Source organism: Canis lupus, chromosome 24, assembly GCF_003254725.2.
Source record: "Canis lupus dingo isolate Sandy chromosome 24, ASM325472v2, whole genome shotgun sequence".
In the NCBI taxonomy this organism is placed as follows: domain Eukaryota; kingdom Metazoa; phylum Chordata; class Mammalia; order Carnivora; family Canidae; genus Canis; species Canis lupus.
Genome location: NC_064266.1, coordinates 22575205 through 22600504, shown reverse-complemented (window position 1 = coordinate 22600504; position 25300 = coordinate 22575205). Strand labels below are relative to the sequence as shown.

General features: G+C 49.7%; 1 protein-coding gene across 1 annotated transcript; it reads right to left on the bottom strand.

The window, feature by feature from the left end:
• Window positions 1-410: 410 nt before the first annotated feature.
• On the bottom strand, window positions 411-22296 carry LOC125753582 (uncharacterized). The gene is made up of 15 exons (XM_049100781.1): window positions 22219-22296; window positions 19689-19749; window positions 18391-18598; window positions 16956-17060; window positions 15747-15878; window positions 14942-15026; window positions 14781-14844; window positions 14323-14498; window positions 13299-13481; window positions 9840-9992; window positions 8598-8665; window positions 8309-8354; window positions 5938-6001; window positions 3027-3106; window positions 411-884 (listed from the first exon to the last, which is right to left on the bottom strand). The coding sequence occupies exons 1-15, from the start codon at window positions 22294-22296 to the stop codon at window positions 852-854; spliced, it is 1536 nt and encodes a 511-aa protein (XP_048956738.1). The 3' UTR covers window positions 411-851.
• Window positions 22297-25300: the final 3004 nt, after the last annotated feature.

The window sequence follows — 25300 nt, the reverse complement described above, 5'->3', positions numbered from 1 at the left end:
CCCTGCCTGCAGACTATAAAGTGAGATGCACCTGTTAGAGTCATGGGAGGGAAATGAAGAGCTTCCGTGGTAGGATAGGGCCTCTCATGCCTGGATAGCTCATTCCTGCTGAGGAGCAGGCCAAGGCTTCCTTGGCTTTCTTCAAGGTCCTAAGGATGCCTCCATTCAGTTATTTTGTACCTACTATGTATCTACCATGCATTAGGCAGTGTGCTCACACATGGGTGGGAAAATTCTGGGTTTAGGATTCAACTCTGCTCGGTGAATATGTCTCCCAGCCCTTGATACACCAACTGCTGAGCCACTCAGGTGTCCCTGGGCCTGAGCTCTTGAAGCTCAAGCTCTCCCTGTGTCTTCTGAGGAGCCTCCCTTCCCTGAGATGCTGAAGACAGAATTCAGAATATCTCCCTGAGGTGCCAAGGACACCCAAGAACTACTAAGGAGAAAAGCCCTTCCTTTTAAACATTTCAGGGTAGCTTTGCCACCTCCCAGAGTCCCCTAGCAAACTCAGAACCAGACTCCCTTTTTTTTTTTTAGATTATTTATTTATTCATGAGAGACACACACAGAGAGAGAGAGAGAGAGAGAGAGGCAGAGACACAGGCAGAAGGAGAAGCAGGCTCCATGCAGGGAGCCCGATGTGGGACTTGATCCTGGGTCTCCAGGATCAGGCCCTGGGATGAAGGCGGTGCTAAACCACTGAGCCACCCGGGCTGCCCCCAGACTCCCTCTTAAACAGAAATCATCTTATTGCAACTGAGATGTTCCACTGTGACTGTGGCCATTCTTGGACTCTCAAGGATCCAGACCACTTGTGGCTGAGGGAGGGACAGGCCTTCGGTAAGAACCGGCTATTCCTCTGGAACGGTCAGGAGCACATAACCCTGTGGATAGAAACAGGTAGACATGCCCTCTCTGTCCTTGCTGCCCACAAAACCAGCTATCCCAGGCTCGCCATCTTGAGTAGGGTTGTATGTGTCCTAAGGGTACAGCTTCCCCTGTTGGCAAGAAGGCAGGGTCAGGGACAGACTGGACAAGGGGACAGAGTGCAGGGGAAGAAGGATCTTGAGAATGTCTGTGAAGGAAGGAACAGATCAAGCCTTGGAGCTCTTCCTGAAAACCTATCTATCAAGAGTCCTCTACTATTTCTGATGCACTGGGGCTCATCCTGCCATGGTCACCCTGAGGTAGGTTTCTCATCCAGCTAGAGCCTCTACGTGCTCCCACCCACAATGCCCAAACCATGCTACTGGAATCTATCTGTTTCTGTACCTGTTTTTCCACCAGAAGGGGAGCTCTTGAAGGTTTCAGGGACTGGGTCTAACTCCTATCTTTGTCCTAGCATCACTCGGCACATGGCCAGGCACAGAGTGCCAGTGATATGTATTAACAGAATGAACTAGTGACAGTGAATGAATGAGGGAGTGATTAGGGTGGCCATGTAAGGATGTGCAGTTTGTGCACTGCCCAACTCCAGGCGATGTCGTTTCTGTACCATAGTATGAGTGGTGCATTTTGGAGTTGTGTAATACGTAACTGGCACAAATGTACGAGGCAGCCTAGAAGTGAATCAGTGAGTGAGCCTATGAGTCCTCCCACTCTGTCTCCTCTTGTCTCTGTAGGTCTGGTTATGAGAGAGCTGCTGCAGCTGTGTTCTGACTTGGCCATTTTTGGCATTCAGAACTATAGAGGGACCCCTGCCATTCCTGGCCCACTTTGCCAGGTGTTGTGGCATCATTCCTGGAGCAGCCCTAGCCCCTGTATTACCTGTAGTAGCTCATCTTGGGCTGACCGCTCCCTGCCAGGGTCATCCCTGGTTGAGTGGGGCATAGGGTAGGGGTCTGAGGATGGGGTGGGGAAGTAGCACAGGCAAGGATCTGGGGTTTTATGAGACAAACTGCTGCTGCTCTCTCCTGCCTCTGGCACTGTAACTTCTGGTTCTTGAAAGCAGGTTTCTAGTGTCTCCCAAATATCAAGATTGGGAACCAGGCATAAGCTGAGGATCCTGAAGCTCAAATTTTAGGTCTGGGATGGTGGGTCAAAGTAGGGCTGAGTGAAATCAGTGGTCCTAGCAGTTCCTTGTGCCTCTGAGGGGAACCCTCACCTCCACTGTCTATCTTTATCTCCATTTTATAGACAGGGACAACAGGCTGAGGGAGGGGCAGTGGCTTGCCTGATGTCACAGCCAGGAGGTTCCATCTGATTGTCTCTCTGCCCTGACCCTAGAGCCCCTTCAGCACTGCTGTTGAAGTGGGAGTCTCGTTAAGGTGGGAAATGAAGACATGAAGGGCATGTCTTTCCACCAACCCCATCTACTTCTCAGATTAACCTCATGGAGGGATGGAATGAAGGCCAAGGGGGCAAGGTGACTCTGGGGGCAGATTCAGAGCTGGCCTTCTTCCTTGGTGGCACCTCTGTGGTTCCTCTGCTAGTTTTCTTGGCCCTCTGCTTGTTGGCTTCATCTTACCTCTGTGGCATTTAGCCAACCTAGTGCCAGCCTGGGTTTCTACCCTCTGATAGTTCACAGAAAGCAGGTGCCAGAGGCAAGAGCCCTGTTCTGGGGGCGGGGGGTTAGTGGGTGGTCCTGGCTAAGGGTAAAGGCTTTAAAATTAGATAAACCCCAATTGGAACCCTGGGCAAATGTCTCTGCCTCTCTGAGCAGTCAGTTCCTTCCCTTGTAAAATGGGAGAAATAATAACATCAACTTCATGGAGCTCATTGTGACAACTTCCTGTGTGAGGCATTGAAGCTTTCAGTGAGCCAGTGGCCTGGCTCCCTGAGGGATTCATGGAGCCTCATGGAACCTCAGTTTCTTCATCTATAAATGTGAGCCCTCCTCACATCCAGGAGGGCTATGAGATGGTGAGACTAGGGAAGTAAAGGGCTTGCCACATGCAGTGCCTCCTCTGCCTGAGACTCAGCCTCTACCCCTGCAGGATGAAGACAAGGCACCTGTAGGGGTCCAAGACCCTTCGAGCTCTGACCTCCCATGGGTGTCTCAGGAGGCTCTTTTTCTCAGCATTTACCTTGGAGGGCTCCACGTGGGCCTGGTCAAAGGAGATGCCCTTGACGTTGGGCAGCGGAAGGTCTTGTTCTCCGAGCAGCTCTGTGAGAAGTGTGGGTAGGGGAGAGTTCAGTGCCCTGATGAGTGTGGGGTGGGGCCGTGCCAGCTGGCCCCTGGCTGACTGCTCCACTGTCCAGAGCAGAGAAGGGACTTGGCATGGCCCCTTTCTCCTCCCCTTTCTCAGGGGACACTGTCCCTTATCAGGTAACCTCACTCCAGAAAATCAGGTCTCTAAACAGCTACTCTACTCATTTATTCAAAAGCTGCCTTGAGGGCAGCCCCAGTGGCCCAGTGGTTTAGCACCGCTTTCAGCCCAAGGTGTGATCCTGGAGACCTGGGATTGAGTCCCATGTTGGGTTCCCTGCACGGAGCCTGCTTCTCCCTCTGCCTGTGTCTCTGCCTCTTTCTCTCTGTGTCTGTCATGAATAAATAAATAAAATCTTAAAAAAAAAAAAAAACCAAAAAACTGCCTTGAGGGAATTTCTTCTTGGAAAATTTCAGTAACTATGAACACATTCTTGTGGAGATATTCTTAGCAGCATTTTAAGGAATGTTCGGTTTGTTGAAAGCATCTTAGGATTCTATTAATGAATTTCATTCTTCTCATTTAATTGAGGAAAACAACTGAAACAATGTGCTCCTGAAAATGCTAGAATGTTGGCAGAAACAAAATGTCTCAGAAAAAGATTAGGAACAAGTCAGTATAAACTGAAAAATCAGCCTTAAAACACTAGGAACTTGGTTATATAATAAGAAAATATCCATTAAATATATTAAAGAAAATATTAGTCAATATACTCATTTATCAAATATATGAAAGGTAATCCTTAGAGTAAATTTTTGGTAAGTTGGTAAATGGTAAACTTGGAGAATTGGTCATTTTGTAAATTGAGTTTCAAAGAATTAACCATTTGGCCAGTTGATTTTTGGCAAACTGAATTTCTGAGATTTGACTTTGAGGGCCTGGTATGGGCCCCTCCTGCCCCAAATTTTGCACTGACCAGCCCTTACCGCTCCCCCCCCAGGCTCCCCACCATCACTCTGGGCTCAGGGGAGGGTCTCATACCCCCTTGCTGGCCCTTTGTGTCATTCCAGCCCAGTTAGGTGAGAGGCAGGGTGGAGGAAGAGTGACAGGTGCCTCTGGTCTCCCATCTGGCCTGTGATTTGCAGAGGCCTTGTCACCAGCCTTCTAACTCCTCCTCATTGCAATCCTTTCTCTGTGTTGGGACCAGATGACCCTGCCTGCATCAGAGGCTTCTGTGAATCTCTTCCCTGCCAATTTTCTCACTCTTAGGCTGCTTCTTACAGGCAGTTCTCCTATATTTCCTTCAGTGGCTTTGGCCCTGCTCCTTTCTTCCTTGTGGGGGAGCTTGGACAGGACCCCAGTGTGAATGGCACCTTCTAACATTGTACAACCGACTGGCCTGGGTGTTCAGAACCTGCAAGACTATCTAGGCTTCATGAACCCAGACCTAGCTCCTGGGTTATCTCTTGACTCTCACCATAGCTCTCTTTGGTCGAGGATCTAAGATACACTTATTGAATAAGCTGCTTGTGGTAGGCACTGGCCAGGTGAGGTTGCATCCTTGCTTACCTACACTCTTTTTCTGGCTGCCTTGCTGGGCCTTTCATCACCACTGTTCACCACCTCCAACTGGTCCCCCTTCTTGAACACAGATTTACTTATTTTATGCCCAGAACTTTTCCTGGCTATTGAGGGCCACAGAATGATGCCAAACCCTTCAACCCAACCAGAATTTGAGTTCCTGCCTGCATCTCTAGCCTCACTCTGCAGTCCTAACAGGAGTCTTCAAGTTGGAGTGTAGAGAGATGCCCCTATAAGGGGGAAAAAAAGCCACAGTTCTGGGCTCAGCTCTGCCAGACTTGCTGTGTGACCTTGGATAAGTCATTTAATTTCAGTGAGCCCATTTGAAAAAGGAGGAAGCTGAGCCAGATGATTTCTCAAAGGTGAGTAAGGTCTGAGCTGGTTATCCTGTATGTACTCCCGGAGTGTCTCCTGGATGGGAGGCACTGGACGGGGTGTGGGGAGACAATGAAAAGCAGACAGGGTCCTCACCCTTGGGCAGCTTACCATTTGTTTAAGGTAATGGCCGTTGACCAAATAATCATGTAAGTAGGTGGGCAATTGTTGCATAGACTGTGTCAGGGGAGGGAGAACAGTGAGTTCTATGGAGCAGAGGAACCTGACTAGGCTCCACACTCCCTTAGAACTCACTTCCCACTTCCTAGGGTCATCTCCCTCACATCTACCTGCAGTCTGTTATCTCAGGATCTGCTTCTGAGGGAGCTGGAACAAAGACAGTGCTGTTTTGTTGCTGATAGCTAAATATAGATGTGATGTCTCAAAAAAATTCAGCTTTAGAGTGTCTAAGATACAAAACATCTACCCTATTGGCAACGTTTGACTGAGCTGAGTGTTAGCTGCCCACTTACAGCAGTGCATGTTTGCTGTCGGCCCCACCTGACCTGCTTCCTTTGGGAATGGTACCTCCCTGGACCCTGAAAGCACTGGAGTTGTGAACTGTGGTCTCCACCATCTCTAAGGCCCCTACCTGTTCTCACTTTCCAAGATGCCAATCCCCTAAGAAGCCTTCCTGGCCACGCATCCCACTTCTGGGCTCCTCTCAGCACAAGCTGACTGGGCAAAGAACAAGGGCCCTTCCCACCCCGCTATCTGCCACACTCCAAATTTCAGTGTCTACCCTGCCTCCATCTGCCTTGCCTGTGGGCAGTTCTTGACCAACTCTAGGGGACAAGGCAGAAACCAGCTGTCCACGCAGAGCTTTGGACACAGTTAATGCTGTTCCAAGCTGCATGGTATATGGGCATGGGGAGAAATATGGGGGGCTCACCATTGTGATGGGGCAAAAATATCCTGTTCAGAAGCTCTAAGAGAAAGGCCTCCAAACGTTTTTCCTACAACAGATGAAAAAAGAACAGGAAGGTCACTTTGCTGGGTTGGCAGATTCTGATCATGGGAATTGGGCACCTCCACACTACAGGTGCCCAAAGGAGATCAGAAATAGTCCTGGGGGCTCCATTTATAAAGGGCATTGGAGCCAGCTGACCGGAGAATGAAGGGCCTGGGGCAAGTTGAGGGACCTGACAAAGAGTTACCCTCACTCTAGGTCACAGGGGCTATCTTCATATCTGTAGAATGGCCCAGGGGGAGAGCAAATAGGTTGGGCCAGAGGAAACCCCAGGACCAGAGCTTCACAGGGACCAACTTTGTGTCAGTTCGAGGAGGAGCTCTCCAATGCTTAGACCAGTTTGGTAACGGGGCAGGAATTTTCTCATTGAGATAGCAAGCCTCCTGTTACCTGGGATGTTTAAGAGTTTCAAGAGGTTGATCAGGGCTGCCCCAACCCATTTGGACAGATTGGAAAAAGACTTCCCTTTTTAAAGACATTCTTATCTCATGTACTGGGAGACTGTTACAAACATATTTGTATCTGTATTATCTATGATGTCAGTGGCTTGTACAGTGCATGACCTGTGCAACCATATACAGCAGCCCTGGTCTGGATGACTGCCCTCTGATGATGTCTTAGAAGGGACATTGACCTGGGAAGATAATCTTTAGGACATTTCATGCCTGAGATCCTATGCAAGTAAGGCCAGAGCAAGGTCTCATACAGCAGGGCTGATAATTTTGAAGTATTTCCCAGTAACATGTTCTTGTTCAGTCCTTTCATCTTGTTGTTTTTCCATCTTGCAGCCTTCTCCTATTAAAGCCTAGAGAATGAGGTTCATAGTCTTGTGGAAGTGGAGGATGGTGGGATATCCCCAGGGTGGGGCAAAAGGGGAGTTACTTTAGGGGGCCTCCCTCAGACAGGCAGGGGCAGTGAAAAACTTTCAGTGTAGGAGCAAGAACAGTGCTTGAAGGAAGAGACCGTGTGTTCCACCTGTGGACTCATTGACAAGTGGGGCCAGTGTCCCAAGGGTGAGGAGGGACCAGACTCATCACACTAAGCAGAAACTCCTCTCTGCCACATGGGGTGCAGATGGCTGAGGTGGCTCAGGACACTATGCTGGGAGGCCATGGGCGTGGAAACCCAGAAAGGGGGTGCAAACTGAATGTTCTCCCGAAGGAGGCATTCAACTTGTAGAGAAGGAGGTGTTCCATCATCCTGCACACCTCTCTCACTTCTTCCCCACATCCAATGCAGCAGGAAATCCTGTCAGCTCTATGTTCAGAATGTGTCTTGCACCTGGCCACTCCTCCCCCAACCCCACTGCCACCTGCCACCATCCTGTCCAAGCCTCATCAAGCCTCTGCATTGTTCTACCAGCCTGCTCAGTGGCCTTCCTGCCTCTGCTCCAGCCCTCTCCAGTCTGCTACTTCTGTCCTCAGAACCTTGCATTAACTTTTATCTTACTCAGGAAGATCCAGCCCCCCTCCCCACCCCAGTAGGCCACGTTCACTCTCTGACCTCCCCTCCCACTCTCTGATCCAGCCATCCTGGCCCCCTCACTGTTCCCTGAACCATCAGACACACCCTTGCCTTGGGGCTTGGGTCCCCTCTTCCCCATAACCCCATAGCTCTCTCCCATCAAGTCCTCCAGTCTTCACTCAAACACTTACCTTTTCTTTTTAATTTATTTATGATAGTCACAGAGAGAGAGAGAGAGAGAGAGAAAGAGAGGCAGAGACATAGGTAGAGGGAGAAGCAGGCTCCATACACCGGGAGCCTGACGTGGATTCGATCCCTGGTCTCCAGGATTGCGCCCTGGGCCAAAGGCAGGCGCCAAACCGCTGCGCCACCCAGGGATCCCAAACACTTACCTTTTCAATGAGACCTTCCCCCCATCTTCCTTTTAAGTATTACCTTCACCTGCACTCCTGATCCCCTGCCCCTCTTCTACTTTTCCTAGCATTATCACCTGATTCCATACTATATCGTTTACCTTACTGTGTGTATTGTTCATTATCTGACCTTATCCTGCTAGATTTTGAGTTCCACGAGGACAGAATCCTTTGCTTTGTTCACTGACATATCCCAAATACCTAACACAAGGCTGGGCACCTAGTAGGTATTTGTTAAGTGTATGAAAGAGTGAAGTGGACAAGTTCTGGAGGCTACCCTGACCCCATAGGGTGTGGGACTCCAGGGCAAGGTAAGATCAGTGATAGAGAGTGAAGCTTTCACCTTCCTAAATCAGGGACCTGCTGACGGGTCCTTCAGAACCATGGAGAGAGGCCAGAGGTAAGGGGAGACTCACCTGCTTTGCAAGGCCAGCAGGGTAAGGGCCCAGGGTGACAGCAGTGCTACCAGAGAAAAGAGATCATCACCCTTTCAGGTCATGGCAGCTGCTTGAGGGTGCAGCACTCAGTGACCTTCCAACACAACACCCCCTCCCTCCTTTTTTTCCTCCCTCCTCATACACCACTCCTTGCATGCTGACAGTGGGCATGGAAATGCACCCCGGACCACACTCCTGCCCCCTACTCCCCCATCTCTCTGTCAGTCCTCTTATTTCTTCTGAACATCCAAAACCAGAAGAACATTACCTGTTTGGCGTGAACTGGAGTTTTAATTCCTGATTTCTTGAGGAAAATACAGCCTTTGAAAGGAGATTCTGTGGGAATTGAAATTAGATCAGAACAGGAGAGGAGTTTATATTCCAGCTAGAGGGATTCCCTTCACCCTGGCCACCATGAGTGCTTGTGAGAGGGCTGGTCCCTCTCATGTGGTCCTTTCCCTCCACCTCAACTGCTGGTCATCTGTGTTCAGATCATGCCTGTGTGGGTATTACCATGGGAGAGACACTGATGATGCTGGTGCTCCCAGAAACCAGGGAAGGCTGGGGCTGAGTATGAGGCTCAGCCCAGTGGATTGAAAACTTTTTGCAATGAGCTACTTGGCCATAGCATCACTATTGATGGAAGCCAGAGGACTCTGGTTTTGAGGGGGTTGTCTATGGGCTTCCATAATTCACACAGTCACCTTGTAGACCAGAAATATGACTTTTTACTACCAGTCAGAGATGACCGATTTCTTCTTTTTTAAAGTTTTAATTTACTTATTTAAGTAATCTCTACACTCAACATGGGGCTTGAACTCAAAACCCTGAGATCAAGAGTTGTATGCTTTTCCAACTGAGCCAGGTAGGTGCTCCAGAGATGACCAATTTCTTGACCACAGAGTCATGCTAACTAAGATCCCAAGGTCCTATGTATCCATTGGATGCTGCTGGGCTCACCTGTGGTGGAGCAACCCTCTGGTCCTCCTTGTCTGAGGTACCTCCCCAATTTTAAGGTCTGTGGAATGGGAAATGGGAATCCCAAGGGGGCTCAGAATAAAGAGGTGGAGACTTTGGAGGAAGCTGTATTTCCCCAGAAATAGAGTAGAGAACACAGACATGCTGAGCCCCTTATGAACTGTTTTCTCTGATCTTTCTCCTCAGTTTGTGGACAAGGGCTTCCAATGCAGCCATGTCCAGGGAAGACAGTCAGAAGACTTGACAAGTACCTGCAAGGCACTGAGCAGAGGTTGTCAGAGGCCAGCCCCTTAGTTGCTGAGGAGGTCCTTGGGGGAACACTGGAAGCCGAATTCAGGGGAGCAGGTGCTCAATTCTAATGTTCTGACAACAGGCACAGCTATTTGGGTGTGGACCGATCAAATATTAGCAGGTGATAGGGCACTGGGGTCTGGCAGTGAGGTCCGCCGCTGCCTCAGTCAGCTGGCCCTGGAGGTGCCCCCAAGTAGACCCAGGCCTTTCTGAGGAACAAAGAATTTCAAGGCTTACTCACCCAGGAAACTGAGACAGAGGAAGTGTTGCTAGGCGCCAGCAGCATCAGCGAGCCTGGCTGGGTGATGGTGGCGGTGTGGCCGTCAATGTGGACAGTGGGAGGGTCGGGAGTGCTGATGGTCAGTCTCACATTTCCTCTGGACTGATTAGGAGTCTGAATGAAGTTAAAGCAGAAAAGGTGCAGACAGATGAGAGGATGGAGTTCCTTAACTCCCAGCTTGGAGGAATCGAACAGGATCATCTAAGGTGTCAGGGTCTCCGAGGTGGTATTATAGCTCTGCTGCAACTTGCTGCATGGCCTTGGAAAGTTTACTTAACCTCTCTAAGCTCCTTTAAGGTAAGATCACACTCTCCTGTCCTTGGGCATGTGTAGCAAGAAAGGACATAGAGTTTGGAGCCAGAATCCCCACTCCACCACTTGTAGGCTGTGTGGCCTGAGACAAGTTGCTTTACCTCTCTGTTTTCACACTTGTAAAATAAGGATAATCCTTCCTACTCCATAAGGTTGTTATGTGGATTGGATGAATTCAGTCATGTAGAGTGCTTAGGATAGAGCCCAGCAGCTCGTAATGCTACTGTTATCTGCTGCTCTCGTTTGTTCATCAGATGCCATATTCTAATAGCCTTTGGAGAGAGGGCACTGAGCATGGATTCTGGAGTCCAGGACTGGCTTTAAATCCCGGTTCTGCCGTTTACTGAGCAGTGTGAGCTTGGGCAACTGAATTCATCTTGCCATGCCTCAGTTTGCTCATATATGAAAATGGGATGAAGCATGAGGTGTCTCAGATTATGTTGATATAGGTGGAGGGGCCTGGCACATAGTCACTGCTCACTATTGTCTCACATGTGCACATCTGTCTGCCTCAGTAGGTGTGCCTTAGCATGGTCAGGGACCTGTTCAAGAGTGAGTAATAACGCTAGCACCCTGGCCATGGTCCCTGGGCAGGGTGATGAGCAAAGTGCCTCGCTCGAATCAACTCCTCTAACCTCATGGCACCTGTGACGTAAGTGCAGTGAATTTTGGAGCTCACAGTAGGTAACTCTGGCCAGATGGAACATGCTTATGTGACCCAACCCTGCCCCCATCCCAGACTCTTCCCTGAGATCCTGGCTGTGGTGCTGGAGGGGAAGGAAGATGGTAACACACCCACTGGGGGCCCAGGCTCCAGCTCTTCCAGTGACAACAGCTGAATGAGTTTGGCAGCTTGGAAAAAGAGCAAAATGGGTGGCTTTTAGAATCTTGTAGATCTGTTCTGAGCAGCTTCAGGGTAGGGGTGTCAATGGGATTCAATGAAGTATATATAATTGCTTTCAACTGAATGCACTACCTGCACATTAGTCATTGTCAACATGGGAGGAACCATTCACCTGGTTTCTCACCATGATATATCTGGAAATGTTAACATTTTGTTGTTTCAGTGATTTCCTCCTCCCAATTTTTACTGTGAAAATTCCTACATATGCAGCAAAATTGAAAGAATTTTATAGGAACATTTGTATACTTATCACCTAGATTCTTCAATAAACATTTCCTATACTTTCATTATCACACTTTTATCCATCTATCCATACTCCATTGGTTTTTGAAAATCATAAATCATGATAAAAAATAAAAAATGTGTAAAGTAAGAAGTACAAGTCTACCCCAACACCTCTTCCCCTTTTACTCCAAATCCTATTTTCAGGGTAACTACTGTTGGCATTTTGGAGTATATCCTGTTCTCTACACACATTTAAGCATGCATAGATGAGAACATTTTTTTTAAGATTTTATTTTTTAAAAATTTATTCATGAGAGAGAGAGGCAGAGACACAGGCAGAGGGAGAAGCAGGCTCCATGCAGGGAGCTCCATGTGGGACGTGATCCTGGAACTCTGGGATCACGCCCTGAGCTGAAGGCAGACACTCAACTGCTGAGCCACCCAGGTGTCCCAGATGAGAACATTCTAATCATGGTCATTTTTCTCTCAATATCAGTATATATAGAACAACCTAAGTCTTTTTAACACTTGCATAGTGTTCTACCTTATATGACCATAACTAGCTCATTTTACCAATTTCTTATTGATGGCCACCTAGGTTAACTTTATTTTTCACTCTGTAGCAAGTGAAGGTATAAAGAGCACCCTTGCACAAATACCTTTGCCCACTGGTGTAAGAATTTCTGTAGACATGGAATTACCGTGTTCACTTAACCGTCACAGAGTTGCCACACCTGTGTGGGAAGGAGGGAACAGCATGGGGAGCCTGGCTCCACTCCTGATCCCACCCGGTGGGTCACCTTGGGCAAGTCACTTTCCCTATGTGGGCCTTTGTGTCTTCATGTAAAAATTGAAGCAGTAACATTGTATCTTTGGATATGGGTCTTAGGATTTTGTATTTCCATGTTTATGGAGTACCTACTGGATGCTGTAGACATAGTATACCATCCATAGTTCCTGTCCTCAAAGTGGGGGAGACAGTGAACACAGAGAGTTAAATAAGTAAACACAAATACACCTACATGTATGTGTATGAGTATACATATGACTTTGGATATACAACTTTACTCACACACACACATAGTGTGATCAGTGTTTTGAAGGGAAAGGGACAGAAAGAAAAAGAGAGAGGAAGTGGGGGGAGACGGGGAGGCTTATTTTAGGTATTTAGATGCGTTAGTCAAGGAGGGACTCTCTGAGGAGATGATGTTTACACTGAGACCAACAGTGGCAGGAGAATGTTCCAGGCAGAGAGACCAGCACATACAAAGGCCCTGAAGTGGGTACCAGCCCTGTGTGGCTGGAGTGAAGTGGGTAAGGAGACAGAGCTGGAGAGGCTGGCGGGGAACTACAGGGAGGAGAGTGGGTTTCATTCAGTGTGGTGAGGAGCTGCTAGAAGCAACGATGTACTTGGATTTCTCCCTCATTTGATCCCGTCATTGACCCTGGGCACTTGCTCTTCTTGCAGACCTCTATGTGTGTACCTCCTTGTCAGCATTCAGGCCACCTCCCCGGAGACGTCTTCACTGACTGCAGCACCCCAGGTAGCCCTGTCATCTCCACTAGTCACTTGCTGATCCATTGCTCTTATTACAAATAAGATAAATTATTTTATTTATCTGTTTTCTTGTTCAGTTTCTGTTCTCCTCCTTGACTTTGAGCTCTGCAAGGGCAGGGACCCTGGGTGCACGGGGCCTGGCACATAGTAGGCTTTCAATTAATATTTGTGGCATGAATGAATGGATAAGTGTTATGGAGAGAGAAAAAATAAATGGACCTGGATGTTCAAGGAAATCTTCCTAGAGGATGGGACTTATATGCTGGGTTCTGAAAGCTGAATAGGAGTTCTCCAGGGAGGTCCAAAGAGAAGTGACTTACCTAGGTCTACCCAGAAAGGCACTTCTGCCAGCTGGGCCTTAGTTTCTTCATATGAAAAGTAGAGCAATAATGTCATGTACTCCCCTTTCCTGAGTACTCACTTTGGAGTCCTGGGGGTCCACACGGATCTCCTTGCTGGTGTAGAGGCAGGACAGGATATCATTGTAGGTTTCTAGCCCAAAAGCCAGGTCTGCCATGCTGCCTTGGGCTAATTTTGGAAGAGGTTGGGGGGTCAGGAGGGCAGGCCTTCGGGGTCTGTGGTCGGGGCTGCAGGGCGTCACAAGCTTCAGAAAAGAAGGGGAAATTCAGGGCAACAGTTCCTCTGGCCAGCAACTGGTTACAGCTGTAACCGATATCAAGGGCTCATTGTGTGCTAGGCAGTGCTGAACACACCTGCACAATCTCATTTCAACCTTACAAGGGTGCCATGAGATGGGAACTATCACTGTCCTCGTTTGACAAATGAGGAAACTGAAACCCAGAGGGGTAAAGTGACTTACTCAAGGTCCTACACATGGTCAGAGGTGGAGCTGGGTTTTGAACCCAGGAATTCTCCCCTTGCTTCTCCCTTATCTGATTCTATTCCCTTCTCTGTGCCTTTGTGAACAGTGCCTCCTGCCCATCCACTCAAATCCTTCCTGTCCACTTGACCCCCCTCCAGACCCTCCCGTGGGGAAGAGGAAGTGAACAGGAATTGGGCAGCCAGCCTCATCCCTTCTCTGCACCTCAGTTTCCCATCTGAGGGGTCCCTTCCAGCTGGGTGTTACGCATGATTCTGCACCCCTGAACTGCCCCACCTACCCTCTTGTTGGAGCCTGCTCCCTGCTCATGGACACGCAGCCCTATGGCTACTCCTGCTGTCCAGGAGTGAGGAGGGACTCTCTGGGCTCAGCATCAGCCCCCGAGGGCAGGGGCCTGCCAGGTGTCCCCTTCCTTCTCCTTCCTTCTCTCTCTCCTCCTCTTTTTCCTGCCACCTCCTTTTACCTGCTCTTCCTCCTTCTCCTCTTTATGCCTCCTATCCAGAGAAGCCCCGCCTCACTTTCCTCTTTGCCCATCCTCTCCCAGGCCAGTTGCTGTCCCCAGAGGGTCTGCCCTGGCTGGCAGGAGGAAAGGGGAGTGGCTTACTCGGACTTTCATCAGGATGGCTTCTTCTGTGAACTCCGTGGTGGTGACGTAGTACTGGAAGTCTTCTGGGCCTGAGATGGTTGGGGCTGCAATGATACCAGGACTCAGCTTCCCCTGGGGAAGGGTGGAAGGGTGTGGGGAGGCAGCGAGGGAGGGGAGAAATTTGTTCTCCTTCTCTGTGTAGCTCGAACATCCTCATGGGTTAGGTCTGTGCTTCTTGTGACAATGAACATTTATTGAGCAACAACTCTGTGCCAGGTTATGTGTGTTATTACAACAGTGTGATCTACTTTGTATGCCTAGGATTAGTCCCATTTTACATATGGAAACAGGCTCCAGGGGAAATGACTTCCCAAGGTCATAAGGCATAGTGCCCTTTCTCGCCCCCACTAGAAAGTAGGCTCCCTGCAGATAGGCTTTGTTTGGTTTCTGTTGTATTCTCAGAGCCTAGAACATACGTAGAGTGATATGCAGCAGGCCTTCCAGCAGTGAGTTGAGTAGAGTCGTGGCCAGGGGGCACACCTGCAGGGAAGGTATGATGGGGTCCTTGTCAGGTTGGGGGGCTCTCCCTTGGGGTCACACCCTTCTTCCAGGAGGCAGAGGAGGATAAACAACATACTATCTTCTGCAGGAGGAAGGGCAATGCCTCATCCAGGACACTTGTCACCAACTCCAGAGCTTCGTTCACCAGAAGGGGGTCCATCCTAGTGATGGGGGGGGGGAGCAGGTGGGGTCTGAGACACCAGGGAAGGGGTAACTGAGGCCAGGGGAAGGAGTCCATGGTATTGTTTGGGAACTCTAGAGTGGCTGCTTCCTTCCTGGTATCTCTTTTCTTCTCTTCCACCCCTATCCTTTCCTTTTCTGTTTTATTCCCTTCATGCCTTTACTCTCTTTCTCTATGACTTCTTCCTCTTCTTTATTTCTTCCTGATTGTCCCTCCCAGTGTCTATCTCTTTATTTCCTCTCTGATAAAGATCTCTGGGGTTTTTCAAGGAGGGAGAGTCAGGGAAGGCTTCTGGGAGGAGGTGGTTTTGTGCTAAGGTTATCTCAGCACCAGGGTTAGGCCATCTTTTCCCCATAGGCACCCCGTGCTGGCTGGGTTTTGTGGGCAATCCCATTTTACTGGTGAGGAAACAGGCTCTAGAAGTCAAATAGCTTGTACAGGGCCCCTGAGATAGGAAGCAGCCACGCTGAGATTTGACCTGGGTGGATGCCCACTCTCAGCCATGGCATTCCATGTGGAGGGAGGAAATGCTGATGGATGGGGTGTGCAGCTTGTAGCCATGGAGATGGTCCTATCCCTGATGCCCTGGGTCACTGAGAATGAGTCTGGGAAGAGGCAGCCCCAGCGGTGAGTGTCAGTGAAGGGCAGGGCAGCAGGAGCAGTACAGGAAGTGGGGGCATGGGTGTGGGCAGGTACTCACTGCTCCAGAACCTTGATGCTTAGGTATCCTGGTGGGGTGTGGCACTCCTCGAAGACCACCTTGGTCTTGTTCCCCGTATGTTCCAGCCGTACCCCAATGCGAATGTTCTTGATGACTTTGAGCCGCAGTATCCTGTAGGGGCAGTATGTCTAGGCAGGCTGCAAGCCACAGCCCAGTGTGGAGGCCAGAAGTCATAGGCTGGTGGCCTGCAGCTGCCTGCAGGGCTTATGAAAAACTAGGAGAGGTCATTAAAGATACAGATCTCATACTTTGGAAAATCTGAGAGATCTGACAATACCCGCTCACATCCTTGCAGTGGGGCAATCACCTGGGGCTGATGGTGACCTCGAGGTGGGCCACAGGTACTCCAGGTGCTCCAGTCCCCACTAGGCCACAGGTCAAACTGTGTGTTTACTGCACATCACCACAAGGGTGATGACACATTTATCATATAGGAGAGAAATATTTCTCTGTGTCCACATCTCTATCAAAAGAAATATTTCTTTGTGCTCACTTGTCTATTAAAAAGGGAAGCTAGACCAAGAAGTCTACATTTTATAAGAAAATGAGGAGTGGACATATTCCTAAAGGGCATTTAAGAAGATTTGTTTCATGTGTAGTCACCACCCGAAGCACTCCCTCTGTTGCTGCTGCTTGCAACCCCAGGTCAGCATCATCACCCACAGCTTAGTGGGTGATCCGAGCTCTCAGGGCGGCAGTGAATGCTCACAACAGCCAAGTGCAGGAGTGGACTGGATCATACACCCATTTTGTAGATGTGGAACTGAGGCCCAGGGAGCAGATGCCCTTTTCAAGTTGCCTGGATGGTGAGTGGGAGTGCAGTCCAGTTATGCCATACACTAAGGTGCTTGCACCAGACCCTCCTCAGATCATCCTGTTAATGTGTCTGCCTGTCACTCAGAGTGGCACATGTTCCCTGATGTAGGGGTCAGAGGGTTTTATCCAGTCTCTGCTGCTGACTCACTGTATGATCCTGGGCAGGTCCCTTTCCCACTCTGTACCTTGGGTTCCCCATTAGTAAAAATGAGTTGGAAACACGCCCAAGTGGCAAGAATTATTATGACCCTTCTGGTGACATAGGCAGGAAGCTTTGTGTAGCCCTGCATGGCTGCCTCTTGAGTCATAGCAATTAGGGGTTGGCCTGCCTGGCTCTGAGGAAGGTTGGGAGGGTGAACCCAGTGTACTCACTCCTGGAGCGAGAGGTATAGTTTGCTTCGCAATGTGACCTGCAGCAGGCTGTCGCTCAGGATTTGCAGGGTAACCTCAGGTCCTTTGACATCTTCTATGACCAACCTGTGAGAGGTTTGGGGGGTGTTGGTATGGCCTGGTAAGGCCACTGTTGTTCTGTAGAGTGTGTGTATCTTGGTTGGTTGGAATAAGGGTGGACCCCAAGGGGAGTCTGAACAGTTTTGGGACAACCCTATCCCTGATCCCCAGCCCAGATGAAGAACAATGGGGCTGTAGTTCCAGCCTCCAAACCTTGAACACCTGGCTGAGTCCCTTCCCTTCTTTTGGCCTCAGTATCACCCTCTACAAAATGGGGAGAATATAGTGGACAGGCTGTCTATATGCATTGAGACTGCCTGAATTCAAGTATAGGCATTCTGCAAGAGGGAAGCAAGCAAGTGTCAGAGAAAGCAAGATGGCTGGTGATCCCAACCGCCATCCCAACCGCCATCGGTGGAGGGGCCATCTGCCCTGCCAAGGGTTCTGGAGGGAGGACATGAGCCTTCTACTCCCCTCAGTGATGTCAGTTCCCAGCATCTCCCTGAGCTGAGAGGAGCCCAGAGCCCTTTTTGAACATTAGATACAAGCTGGCGAGTCATCTGGTACCCACTAGAATGGGCAGCAAAATGTCCCAAATTAGGAGAGAGGCGTGGGTGCAGCCGTGCCCACACCTTGGTCTTGGACTTTCAGCCTCTAGAACTGTGACACAATGAATTCCTGTTGTTTAAGGCACAGTTTGTGGTACTTCATTATGGCAGCCCTAACAACCTATACAATCAGAGAACCTAGATTTTGATTAAAATCCCTTGATTTGGGGATCCCTGGGTGGCTCAGTGGTTTAGTGCCTGCCTTCGGCCCAGGGCATGATCCTGGAGTCCCAGGATGGAGTCCTGTGTCGGGCTCCCTGCATGGAGTCTGCTTCTCCCTCTGCCTATATCTCTGCCTCTCTCTCTCCCTCCCTGCCTCCTTCTCTCTCTCTCTCTCTCTCTCTCTCTCTTTCTCTATCTCTTTCTCTCTCTCTCTCTCCGTGTGTCTCTCATGAATAAATAAATAAAATCTAAAAAAAAAAAAAACCAAACCCTTAATTTTTAAATATTGGCAATTCATTAAAATGGTTTTAATTTTTTAAAATGGAAATACTTAAAAAACACTATGCAAGTTTGCAATACCCAGGTATAGGCTGAATGTAGAGGTCTGGAGGGCCACCAGGCTGACATCCTTGATTTAGACTGTGCTTTGTTCCTTGGACAGTTATAAGTGGCTCGGAGAGATTTAGAACGCTAAAGATGCACTTGCTGAGTGTTTTCCAGGCTATAGAGAACCTCCAAGGACACCTGCCCGAAACGGCTGAGCCTGAAGGGGGAGGAAAGGCCAGAGGCAGCCTCTGCAGACTCACCCGCCTGCCTGGAGCAGCTCCCTCAGTAGTGGGAGGCTCTTCCCCGAGAGCAGGTCCCCGACCAGTGACAGATCAAGTCCACTGCTCTTCTTGGAGAGACCTTCTCTTACGAAGGGCAGGTGGTCTAGGATGGCGACACCTTCACTTGTGGCCCCCGTCACAGGAATCCTGGCCAGGCGGTCCAGGACGTGGTATTCGGAGAACAGGTCTGAAATGTCTGAGGACACAAGCCTCTCCTCAAGGTGGGGCTTACCTTTCATTTAGTCATTCAGCAAATGCCCACTAGCACTTAGAGTCAGAGTCAGCAATTTAGATTTTCAGCAGGTACTTATTAAGTGCACACACTGTTTTGGGCTCAGGGAACAGGAGCAGTGGGCAGCCTGGGCCTATAGAGTGTACATGTTAGTGGGAGAGACAGACAAGAACTGAGCACTCAGATAAGCAAACAAGGTAATTTTTGAAAGTAAATAAGTGCTTCAAAGAAAATAAGATGGAGCTGAGTTAGAACATGACTGGGGTGAGGTCTACATTAGATAGAGTTGTCAGAGAAAGCCTCTCTGAGAAGGAGGAATTTGAGCTGAGACCTGAATAAAGTGAAGGAATCCATTATTGCAAGATCAGGGAGGAGAGCAATGTAGGTAGAGGGAACAGTATGTGCAAAGGCCCTGAGGTGGTAATGAGTCTGGTGAATTTATGGAACTGAAAGTTCAGTAAGACTAGACAGTGGTGAATGGGGTAGGAAGTGGATGGGCAATAAGGAGTTCATCGTCAAGAGGGAGAGAGACAAACAGACAGATAGACAGGGTACTATAATACATCAGGTCATGTAGATGAGGCTTCACCAAAGGGCTGTGGGAGCCCAGATGAAGGACTCCTTCTGCCTGGGAAAACTGGGATGGACTGTTAGAGCTGTTAGAGCTTTGCCTTAAAGGATGAGTCAGACAGAATTCACTATGTTGGGAAGGAGAGAAAGAGAGTTGTAGGTGGAAGAAATAGCACAGGAAGAGAAAGAGGCTGGGAAGGATAAGAGGTCAGGGCAGGTGGCAGTGGAAGAGACAGGAAATGCAGGGTCTTGAATGCCAAGATGAGGAGCCTGGAGCTTCTTCTGAGGGCACTAAGGAACCAAGCAAGTGTTAGAGCAGGTGAAGAATGAGGTCAGGTCTGGGTGAAGGAAGGCAAATTCTGCTTCTGGTGATGGGGAGGCCAGAAAACAAAGCCTTGGGGAAGGAAGTGGTACCTTCTCCCATTCCTGCCCTTCCCTGAGATCTATCTCCTGAAGACCACTCCTTAAATTTTACCTGTTTCCAGCTGATTCTTGCTGATTCGCAGGAAGAGCTGGTGCTGGGCTTCCCCTTGAGCCTGGGGCAACAGCCCCCAGCATAGCAGTAACCCCCAGAACAGCAGCATCCTCCTAGTCAGGACCTGTGGACATAGAGCTAGGAACCCCAGTAGCCACCTCCATGTCCCCACTGGGGACCCGTTGTCTAGGGTCTCCTAGCTCTGCCTCCCCCAGAACCTCTGTCTAACTTTCCTCTCCTTGCCTTCCTCCCTAGGTCCAGATCTGCGTGTCCTGGTACACAGGCTATACTTCTCACCACCTCACACTAGTGCTTTTGTTTCCTTCTTCCAGGAATGCCCTTCCCCATTGTGTGGACTGTTTTCAAATCCAGGCTCTGTTACTTCTTGACTGTGTGACCCTGAACAACTTACATGACCTCTCTGTACTTCAGTGTTCTCATCTGTAAAGTGGAGATAAACATAGGTTGTTGTGAGGAATACATTCAACAGTACGTGCAGAGCACTCAGCAAGCAGTGTGCTCAGCACCTGTTAATGTGGCTGGGTGACACTGTGAGGTGTCAGAAGATGTACTACTCCCTTTGAACTATGGAGGTTTCTGGATCTTGGGGGAGGACAAGGGATGAAGGTCCTGGGGTAGGTATTAGACTGGCTGGGCTGGGCATCACAGGGAGGGGCTGGAAGCCACAGCTCTTTGCCAGCTCTAGTAGGGAACTATTTCAATATTTCAGCCAGGATATTCGTACAGGTTCTTATCAGCTGAACTTCAGCTCTGCCCAGATGAAATGCCCCAGTGACCAAAGGACATAGGCAGGGAGCCCTCCAAGTGGGCAGTCTCTGGAACTACGAGGCAGAGACCAGCTGGGATGCAGACCTCTCCAGCATTCGCAGGGCACACTGAGGAGCCACCACTGCACCTCCCATGCCACTCCCATGAATCAGCCACCGGGAGGGTAAATGCTGCCCTCAGAGAAGGACAGGAGGCTCCCCAAAGGCTGAGACTATTCTGAAGTACCTGAGAAAATCCTGGTAATGCCTTGAATTAGTAGTATCCAGTCCTATGTTGCTTGGTGGCATAGTAGCTCAAAACAGTGATTACTTTGGGTAATAATAAAATGTATTTATTCATTTGTATATGTGAGTTTTGGACAGGAAAATTTGTTCTTGTGGCATTAAATATTCACATTTTTGCTTACAGGCTGGTCTGAAATTCACCCCGATTCATCCTACCAGGGTTTAGTCAGTTCCTATTTTGGCATTTTTCTCAACCAGTTCACCCAAGTTGGACCTCTCCTCCCTTCCTGCTCTCCATACATCACACCGTCTCCCAGCTCTCTCCCTCTCTTGCCTTAAATCATCCATACCAGCCCTAACATCTGCTTGAGTGCTTACTATGGGGCAGGTACCATGCCGAGAACATTGTAAAGCTTCATCACTGAGTCCTCACCACAATGGTCTGGGATCATGGATTGCAAGTCCAATTTACAGATGACAAAACAGGCTCAGAGTGGAGAAATGAATCGCCCAAGGTCACACAGGTGGCAGAGCTTGGATTCCAACCATTAAGGACCTGTGCACCACTTCACATTATCATAGGTGCTCCAAGAGCATTTGAGAAGTGCCCTCCTTGTCCTTACCTCTCTAATAACAGGATTGCCCGGAATCTCCTTGGTCTCTGTCTCCAGCCTCCCAGAAAGGCACAATTTTTATAACCTGAGCTCTGAAGCCCGGCTGGGTGGGGCCAGGGCTGTGATCAGAGGAGCTGTTCAGTGGAGGAAGGAGTCCTCTTGGCATCAGGCGGCAGAGGGGCTTCTGGCCAAAACTGATAGCGCTCATCATTGAGGCCTGGCGGGCAGGCACTGGGCCCGGGGCCTACAGACCTCAGGGGAGGAGGGGTAGGAGAGTGGGGGCTCTGCGGGTTTGGGGGTGGGCCCTTTCCCTTAGAAATGACATCAGAGCTGCGGAGCCTGGGGCGGGGACTTCAGCTCTTGGGAGTGGCCCGAGGAAGCTGCCGATACAGGGATACAGGATGTGGCAGTCACAGAACCTAAGTGAGTAAGGGAGTGTGTTGGGGTGTGTGTGTGGAAGACAGCAGATGTGTGGGAGAGCCAGCCCTTTCATTACATCGTTCTGTGCCATGCCTCTGCAGCCAGACAGGCCTGGGTTCAAATCACCACTGTCACTCAGTAGCTGTGTAGCTGTGGGCAAGTTTTTCTTCTGAGCCTCACTTTTGACATCTATAAAATGGGACTAATAAATCTACATACTTTTTTTGGTATTTGCGAAGATTCATTGAGGGAACTCATATAGATGTCAGCAGCATAGGGCCTGAACCATAGGAAGGGTTCAAAAAAGTTACTTATTTTAATTTCCATCTTAGAGGGAGAAAATTGAGGCTTAGAGAGGTTAAGTGATTTGCTCAAGGTTGCACAGCATGTCCACCATGGCAAAAGTAGGATTTGAAATCTGGGCCCAGAGCAGGGACTGGCTACCTAGTGAAAGGGAAATTCAGTATGCAAAGGTCCTCTTACGTGGAAATCCTGGTGCCACCATTGTGAGTGGGCACAGCTGGCCATGTCAGCATGGACTCCTTCATTAACTGCTGCCATGGTCATCTGAATGGCACTTGTATTCATCTCTAGGTAGCTTTTAGATTTTCTAAGGATTCTCCCTGATTAACTCTCTTCCCATTGACAACTCAGAGGCATGGTCAGGGCAGGTGTTAAACTCTAGTCTTCAGCTGGACACTCAGGGCAGAGGGGCTGGTGGTGGAAGAATGGGTTCTGGGAGGCAGCAGCTGCCTGGGAAATGCAAGGTCGATGTTAGATAGTTCTGAAGTTCTCGCTTTGGCTAATGTCAAAAGCAAATAGCTAGAGTTAGTATGATTCAGTGGCATATTTTCAATGGGATGTACCTATTCTAAAATCTCAGTCATGAAATCATGGACTTTTTGGTTGGAAGATGCCTTTTTTTTTTTTTTTTTAAGATTATTTGAGCTGGGAAGAGAGGCAGAGGGAGAGGGAGAGAGAATCCCAAGCAGACTCCACGCTGAGCATAGAGCTGGACTCAGGGCTCAATCCCACAACCCTAGATCACAACCTGAGCTGAAATCCAGTGTCGGATGTTTAACTGACTGGGCCACCTAGGAGTCCCTGGAAGATGCTTTCAAAGTTGGTGGATGCCCCTCATCTCTGTTGATAGTGTCTCAACATTACTGCCAAGTTTCTGTGCTCCTTCTGCCTGGAGCACAGAAAGGCTCTGGGGCAATTTCCTCCTCTGAGTCACTGGGGCCTGGAGCAGGATGTTGGTGGAAGCATGTAGCTCTCCCTTCTCTTCCCAAATCTGGCCTCTCTAAACTGGACAGGAGGGAAGAATTTGGCTGGAGCCCCGTGGGTTGTCTGTTTACCTCATTGACTAATCATCTGCTGAGAAATGAGGAGTTTCTGGAGGGTCTCCTTCATGAAAGGGAAGCTGTGGGAAAGACATAGAGAGGTACGAGACACCAGGATAGTCTGTCTCTGAGCCTCAGTTTATTGATCTGTAAAATGGGAATGTTAATCTCGCAGGAAGTGCACTAAGTACTAAACTATGCCAGGGACTGAGTGGCTGTCAGAGACTAGAGGCTGTTTAGCTGTCACTGGTATTTTGAGGGGTAAGAAAGTGGGCCACCGTCCTGCCAAGGATTCAGGTGGGAGGCTGGGACAAAGGAGTGAGGCTTGGGTTCCCATCATCTCACTGGCTGTGTGCTACTTGATCTCATCTGTAAGACAGAGACAGTAATAATTCCTTTGGGGCAGGATAGCTGACTGAGATATCACTTGGTGTTTTTTATTTGCTGCTGCTGCTAAGACTCAGAAGGAGGCAGAGTTTTCCCTTCCCTAGCCCAGGAAGGCGGTGGAGTCTTGGAGCTTCTGGTCTGAGGGTTCTTGCCTTAGGGGTGCATTGAGGGCGGTTGCGTTTTGGGGCCCAAACAGAAGGAGGCTGGTGCAGAAGACAGCCTTTCTCCTCTTTATGGGAAGTGGAGAAGGGGGAGAGGTGATGAAGGAGCACAAAGTGGAGGGAGGTGGTGTGGGCTAGTGGTTGGGGGCTGGTTGGTGGTCATGTTGAGTTGTCAGAGTCTCGGTCTCTTCATTTGTCATGTGGGGCTGCCAGAGGCTGCGAGGAAGCCTGGACGGGGGAAGTCTGTGACACCCTTAGCACCATACCTGCAGAGCACATGCTGGTCTTGGTTTGGCTTCCCCAGAAGCCATCCTGAGAGCAGGATTTGAGGGCAGGTGGCTGATTTGAGCGGCGATCCCAGGAGATGCCGGTAGAGGGGGAAAGAGAGGTGGGGAAGGAGCCGGCCCAGCCCTTGGAGGTGTTAGTAAGCAAGTGATCCCCGTGGGCACCTGGGTTTGGTCCTGTGGGGTGCTGTGGGAGCCAGTGTGGAGTTCCTCCCTGCCCCGATGGATGAGGAAGCAGGTTATTTATCCACCAAACTCCAGGGTGCCCCTCCTCCAGGAACTGATCATGGGTGGCTGGAACCCGGGAGCCATGGCTGTCTTGGAGAAGTGCCCTCATTTGGCCAGTCTTTTGAACCCCTGGCGTCAACAAGGTCATGGGGTGGGACAGAAATGCCATCCCTGGGACCAGATGGGACCGTAGACTAGAAGCCCTGCTCCATCTTTCAGGCTCCTCAAAGTGCTCCTTCCCCTCACATCCTTATACAACCCTAGGGAGCTGGAAGGGTCCCGCCCCAAACAGGTGATCGACTTTCTCATCTTCATGGTGAGAGAGGGTTCAAATCCAGACTCAGTCATGATTCGGGAAAATAATGGAATGTGATGCGTGGGGATGTAGATGGCAAAGTGTCTGGGAGTTGGGGATGCGAGGGGAAGCTGCCACATGGCACCTGGCCCCAGAAGTGTTTGCTGCCCTGTGTAAACACCTTGAGTGGGGTCTTGTCCTGTCCTTTCTGTGTCCTTCTGGGCCTGGGTTGTGTCCTACAGATAGGAGAAGCTCCTTCCTGGCTGCATTCCCAGGCTGTCATCTGTTCTTATGGGCTGGTTTATGCCCTGAAGCTGGGTAATGCCTCTTCCTGAAACACCCACCTGCCCCTTCCTGGGAGGCCCCTTGTGTGACTGAAGGGCTCTGTGTCCTGGGGCAGGCCTGGAGTCTGGAGGACAAAGGCCCTGTTGTTGGTACTAAACTTGCTGGCATCAGGGAGACCAGGAGACAATGGCAGCCATACACTGTCCAAGTGGGAAGGGCTGTCAGTGCTAAGGCCTGACGTCCTGAAAGCCAGGTAACAACAGTGACAGTGACATCATTCACAGATGGCATTGTCCGAGTACCCTGTGCCAGGAACCCTTCTCTCTCATTTCATCTTCACCACCCCCTTCCAAGGTAGGGACTATGATTCTCCCCATTTTATAGAGAAGGAAACAGGCCCACAGAAGGGAAGCCACATCCCAGGGTCAAACATGACCATTGAGGGGTCATGTCAAAACTCCAAGCCTAGTTCATTTGCCTCCAGAATCACACTGTTCAGAGAGCCCTCTAGTCCTCACACTATCTAGATCAACAGAACAGGTGTCCTACCATACTACTGAGGCTGACACAGAAGGTAGAGGA